This window comes from Frieseomelitta varia, unplaced genomic scaffold (genome assembly GCF_011392965.1).
Source record: "Frieseomelitta varia isolate USP_RPSP 00005682 unplaced genomic scaffold, Fvar_1.2 scaffold_450, whole genome shotgun sequence".
Lineage (NCBI taxonomy): Eukaryota > Metazoa > Arthropoda > Insecta > Hymenoptera > Apidae > Frieseomelitta > Frieseomelitta varia.
In genome coordinates, this window is record NW_025110202.1 from 114,333 (window position 1) to 120,413 (window position 6,081).

A 6,081-nucleotide genomic window follows, 5' to 3' on the forward strand; every position below is an offset into this window, starting at 1 on the left:
TAAATTAAACACAAACAAAAGAGTGTCACTACTCATGGGCATAATAAATACCCGCGGTCACTATGCTCGTCAAGAATTCTACATAATACAACTAGCCACCCGTGTCGATTCGGACCTTTCATCCTACGACATGATTGAGTGACCAGAGGAACAAAAATACATGCGACTCACGATTAGATGCGAAAAACGTTGTCATGAATGTAATTACAGTTTAGAGAAAGTCATAGTGAAGCCTGTCGTCAAATAGGAATCGAGTGAAAAATCTACAACAAAGCATAAATTTTAATTTATTCTTAAAGACAGTGTTGCTTATTTGAAAAGTTTGAGTAATGAAAGATACGTACATTCTTGACTTTTGGCAGAAGCAGAAAGAGAAGAAAAGATTGAGAAATCTAAGAAAATAGATTTATCGATGATAGCATATTCCGTCCTGAAAAAGTCTGCTGTTATTAAAATAAATCAAATATTACGATAAAAATTCGATTTCTGCATAAAAATCTATTAGATTTAATATTAATTACCGTGATGTTCTTTTCTTTTGATTGATGATGATTTAATTTTGATGATATTACTCTAATGCTTCAAAGTTCCCTTCAATCTGTATAAAAGAAAACCAAAACTTTTAAATAAATATTATTGAAAAAAGAAATTGTACACATACGTTAAGTAAACGAAGGTAATAGAATAGAATGTTGAAAAGAAGACGATAAAAATATTAAATGTTGGATGAAATATAATAATAATATATATCCCATACGTGTCACAAACTAATTTGGTGGGATGAGAATTTGAACTGATTCCCTCAATAATCAAGACTTTCACTATGAGTATGTCATGTATTATATACATTTGTATATTAATATACAAATATCTACGTATTGTAATATTTGAAACAGATCAAAAAATACATATACAAACTAGTTGGTACAAATTTCGTCACTACATGAAAATACATACATACATATATTCACTTCTAACCATTAGACTATATTAAATATATGTAACAACTCTTTCAAATAATGCTCGTTGTAAATGTATCAAACACATCTAAAACAAATCTAAAAACATGATTGATTTGTACTATTTGCCTAACAATTTCGGAAGGATACTTCTTCTTGCTGTGCTTCCCACTTAAATACTACTTCTAACGGTCAGTTAGAACACTCAACATTATAAATCGATCAGGAGATATCGATTACAATTGAATATATCGCGATATGTAGTTGCACATTTTACCGCTTCATTGGCGCTGTAATCTTTACTCTTGTATGATCATTGCGCGCGCATTTCAAAGATGAAATATAAAAAAAGTTCCTTTCTTTAATCAATCTTATCTGTTTGTTTTAAAATTTGTTGTAACAAAGTGTCTGTACTTTTATTTTTTAAACTTTAGTTTAAGCGAAATACATACGTCTCGATTTTTTGCATTTATTAAATCGCAGAGGATAGGTGGGATAAGGGATAAATAAAATTTATTTTATTGTTTACAGCTTGCAACAGATACTTTTTATTACGCTCGATTCATAAAAAGACTTTTCCTAATAATCTATTAATTAATATAGAAATTCGTGTGTACAAAATTTTAAGTCAAAGTTAAATTTTTATCTGACTTATTCAAAATATTATTCACACTGTATTGATAGATAGCGGTATTGATCTTCTTCAGTTTGTAAATTTCTTCCTTCATTTCGAGAAGTTTTTTGGCAGTCGGATTCCCTGATCCGATCGTATCGATGTTTTTCTCCGTGAACGAGTCAAAATTTAGGATATCAGTGGTATTTCGATCCCTTGTAATCACCTCGATGGAATTCTCTTTTCCAGTATCATCCGATATTCTCTGTAGGTTGCATAGTTGCAAACGCGGTTTAAGGTCGGTGACCCGGAAATTGTCGTAGTGTTTCGCGAAGAATACTGCGGTGATTGGCCCCTTGTGATCGATTGTACGAAGAATTTGATGACTGGCTATGTCCCAAACGTGAACCTCGCCGCTGGTCGAGCCTGACACCAGGGATCGACAATCTATCGATATCGACAATGCCACCACGCTCGATTTGTGCCCATGGAAAACTATCACGCCCTCCGAATTTCCGTCGTTCCGTACCTGCACATGATGCTCTATTCCACGTGGCGGCTCGTGTAAATTGAATCGGTATATGTCACCGTTGGTGCAGCCCACGAATAAATCACTTTCGCGTGTGTTCATGGAAACGGAACTGAGCGGTACGTCGAACACAAGGGTGAGCAATAGCAGTCCGGAGCCTGGGTCGTAAACATTGCATGTTCGATCAAGAGATACAGAACACAGTCTTCCTCTCGCGCCAGCATGCCCGAATTGTAGATCCTTTACTGGCAAAGAGTGATGAGAGAAGGTGTGCAATGGCGTAGGATGCTCATCGTTCAATACGCGATACAACGACCATATAAAAATTAATCCGTCCTCACCACCGCTAGCGAAAATAGAACTGTCTTTACTAAACGACAAACAGCTCACAGTTTGGTAATGCTGCGACAGATTCTTTAACAAACGTCCGTTGCACAGTTGCCAGAGAAATAACTTTTCGGAAATGGCGGCGACGATATAGGCGCCATTGGGCGTGCAGCTCAAAGCAGTGACCTTTCCCGGCGTTGTCAGTCGAAGGTTAGATATGGGAGTATGACTGTTTAATGGCCAAACATATATACGCGGCTTCGTTAGATCCGCACCCACTACATAACTATCACTTAAGAGTTGAAGACTTCTGTGACTGAGAGCAGCAGCGTATTTGTAGGTCGATAAAATAGAACCTGTTCGGTGATCCCACACGGCCGCGCTCCAATGTTCACTGCTACTATCACTAGTTAAAATCACTTCCCTCGTATCGGCAATTCGCGACATTCTTGTTAGAATTTAAAAACCAATTGTAGTTATTTTGAGCCTTAACGTGATCCTTTGATACATGTCTTTCATTCTGACATAGTATTTTCTTGAATCGAGGTTTGAATTTCTCGTAAACACGTGTGTTATACTAGGTTAGTTTCCTACCATAGAGTATGACGTTACTAGAATTGCCCATCGATGCGTAATTTAGATATTAAAGAAACGATCCTATTGGACACTATAACTTTCCAATTATCATTCGATCATGAAGCGTTTTTAAATAATTATAATGGCTAAATAAACAATTATTTCTTTAAAGAAATATTTTCTTTCGTACATTTTTCTTCTTTTTTTTTTTTACAGAAGGAGTAATCTATATATGCAATAGAACTATAATTAATGATTGTATAACATTATATACATCAGAATATATTTTGTTACAAAAAATGAAGAACAATAAACTGTTGACAAAATTATTTTACTTATCAATATCTTATTTCTTAATCACTTTTTCTCGTTCGATTACTGAAGATGTATTACATCATAATAGGATGTAACAACGTTGTTGATTCATGTTTTCAAACATTGAGTGAACTGAGCACAAGTTCTCCCACTGACCTTGGTAGCAGTTGTATGTCATAATTTTAATTTTTGAAAATTAAACGCGGTGATTTGTCTATTTAGTCTTATTTCGAATTTTAGTTCTGTTACATTACTGGGTTTGGATGTACAGTTCTACTTGATAACAAAACTTAGAAGGACTTACTAGACTGTGAAGTACATTTGTTTCAATTTTCTCATGGGCTTTATCGATGATGAATTACAAGAGGTATCAAAACTTTGTCAAAATGTCATTGATGGTAGTCGTCTTGTTTCCTGTGTTCGCACCATGGTGCGAGTGGAAATAACGTAAGTTCAATAGTGACTGTGATAACTGAAAACTAATTCCAGATAATGTTTTATATTTCTTAATGAATTCAACTATTCACAAAAATTGTAGAAAAACTAGGTGCAAAACCATTATTGTGTGCATTCAGTTCTCAAAAGACTATCCTAATACTCCACTCTTAATTGAGTTGAAAAGCAAAACTTTGTCTGTGAAATTACTTGATGGTCTAACAGAAGTTTGTGAAAAGGAATGCAAGAATCTGTTAGGGAAAGCACAGGTAACCTATGAAATGTAATACTTTCTTATTTATAAATTTACTATATGAATTTTAATTTCATAGGTGCTACCAATATTGAAGTTTATTCGCAATTTCATTGATGAAAATCCCTTGATTTGTTGTTATGATGAAATCTCAGCTATAAAAGAGATTTTGGAGCACGACGATGAATTAAAATTGAAGCAAAAGTATTCTTGTGTCAGTTTGAAGATTCAAAAAGGTTTATATTATTTCAAAGCTAAAATCGAGGTACCAGATAATTATCCAGTTGCTTGCGTAAAGTATGTATCAATATTACTCAAAAAATAATCAGAAAGTTTATGTTTCTTATTAATAATTGTTTTATGCGTAGGTTAGAAGATGCAGATACAAATTTTCCATCATTATTTGTACGTCATTTCATAGGCCAAGGAAAAGAGTTAGCTAGACAGTGTGTAGAACCACCACTGAACAAGAAATCACAATCTTCCTTTGTTCCTTCACCATCCTTGAAAGTTGTTATTTCTTTCCTCATAAAGTATGTCTATTAATCAATGTTTCAATACAATTTACCCAATATCGTTACTATTGTCAGCTAATGTTCTTTCTTTGTTATTTAGTTCTGTAAAGACCTTACCACAAGAGCATTGTCAGTCATGCAGACAAACTTGTCTGCCACCCAACCCAGAAAATGCAGAGACCAACGAAACTGCAAATATGCATGTAGAAAGACTTTACTGTGGACATTTGTTTCACCTACGGTGTCTTGTGACATTCATGAAGACTCCTCCATTCCATGGTAATTTCCAACACTTCACATTAATCTCATGAATTGTAAATATCTCTTACTCTCTTACAGGGGGTAAAAAATGTCCAACATGTAGGCAACGTATCTATCATAACAAATGGGGCGTGAGCGATAAGCTTGCAGAAGATCGTTGGGCTCATGAACAAGCTCGAGCAAGAGAACTAGCAGAGGTAGAAGATTTCTTGAAATGAAATCTATCAATTTTATTTAAATCATATCTCGACAAATGATGTCATTTTTTTACGGAAGAATGCAATATCGTGAACAAAATATTGTTATGGACAATGAAAAAAAAAATGACTTAGAAAAGAGGACAAGAGGATTTTTAAAATAGCGTTATAATTACACGCGTTCGACATTCATGAACGAGTGTATATAGGCCAGTTAAGAGAAGGTATTTTTAATACCCTGAAGTATATTATAATATACACAAAACGGTTTATATTTATATCGCACTTTATAATAACGATATAATTGCTTAATATGGTGCTAATATTTCTAATTACCCAGTTACTTTTTTATTGAATAAATTTCGTCATTGAATTTTGTATCTGGTTGAGATACATCTATTCAATAATTTTTTATAAATTTAGGTATTTAATCATTTTTATATTGCGTATCTGAATTTGTATCTCGAAATAGTTACGAAATTTGTTTCGTATTATACCGCTATCAAACGTCACGTTTGTTAAATATTTATATCTAATTAAAATATTTGAGAGAAAGAAAAAAAAACGGTTGAAAAGAGTGTTGATATATTTATCGTATGTTGAAGTACTCACCAGTTTGGTTGCCAAGTGCCTTTCTGTGTTTTACCATTGTAACGAGAATACTGGATGTTATAAGTGTTGTGAAATCCATTTTAATATCTTGATGTTACAATCAAATTGAATTGACTACTAGAGGAAGAAATTTTAACACTAAGAATTAATTGGTTAACAATTAGTAACAAAATTCAACCGTTAAAAACTTTCAATCCTCACGGTGAAAGAAAAAAGGGCGCGCGACATTTAACATGTACTGATCACAGCGCCACTCACATCGTGCGAAATCAATCGATAATATCGATACGTCTATTTGTATAAAAATTAATTAATTAATTGGCTATTTTTTATTATATAGTAAAAGGTAAAAAAAAGAAATAAATTTTTGATAAGAATATTAGACAGATATAAAATATATTCTTCCTCAATCGAATTGTTTCCTAAATGGAATGTACTTACAAATTTTTTATTTGCGACTGTAATAATAAATATTTATGGACGAACGAA

At 33.3% G+C, this 6,081-nt stretch overlaps 2 protein-coding genes across 3 annotated transcripts; one reads left to right on the forward strand and one right to left on the reverse strand.

Annotated features, from left to right (window-relative positions):
* Positions 1 to 1,477: 1,477 nt before the first annotated feature.
* Positions 1,478 to 3,045, reverse strand: LOC122532358 (WD repeat-containing protein 18). The gene has a single exon (XM_043661078.1). It carries the CDS (start codon positions 2,873 to 2,875, stop codon positions 1,583 to 1,585), a length of 1,293 nt encoding a protein of 430 aa, XP_043517013.1. The 5' UTR covers positions 2,876 to 3,045; the 3' UTR covers positions 1,478 to 1,582.
* A 332-nt stretch (positions 3,046 to 3,377) lies between these two features.
* Positions 3,378 to 6,081, forward strand: LOC122532359. 2 transcript variants are annotated; one of them, XM_043661080.1, is made up of 7 exons: positions 3,382 to 3,488; positions 3,560 to 3,766; positions 3,858 to 4,023; positions 4,087 to 4,304; positions 4,376 to 4,540; positions 4,623 to 4,801; positions 4,862 to 6,081. In XM_043661080.1, the coding sequence occupies exons 2-7, from the start codon at positions 3,657 to 3,659 to the stop codon at positions 4,999 to 5,001; spliced, it is 978 nt and encodes a 325-aa protein (XP_043517015.1). In that variant the 5' UTR covers positions 3,382 to 3,488; positions 3,560 to 3,656; the 3' UTR covers positions 5,002 to 6,081. The 2 variants fall into 2 exon arrangements, with proteins under 2 accessions (XP_043517014.1, XP_043517015.1); XM_043661079.1 differs by having other exon boundaries at positions 3,378 to 3,766.

Coding starts and splice junctions, on each gene's coding strand:
- LOC122532358 (XM_043661078.1), bottom strand. CDS start 2,875: ATGTCGCGAATTGCCGATACGAGGGAAGTGATTTTAACTAGTGATAGT.
- LOC122532359 (XM_043661079.1), top strand. CDS start 3,657: ATGGGCTTTATCGATGATGAATTACAAGAGGTATCAAAACTTTGTCAA. Junction 4,024..4,086: donor ATCTGTTAGGGAAAGCACAG/GTAACCTATGAA, acceptor TTAATTTCATAG/GTGCTACCAATATTGAAGTT. Junction 4,305..4,375: donor TATCCAGTTGCTTGCGTAAA/GTATGTATCAAT, acceptor TTTTATGCGTAG/GTTAGAAGATGCAGATACAA.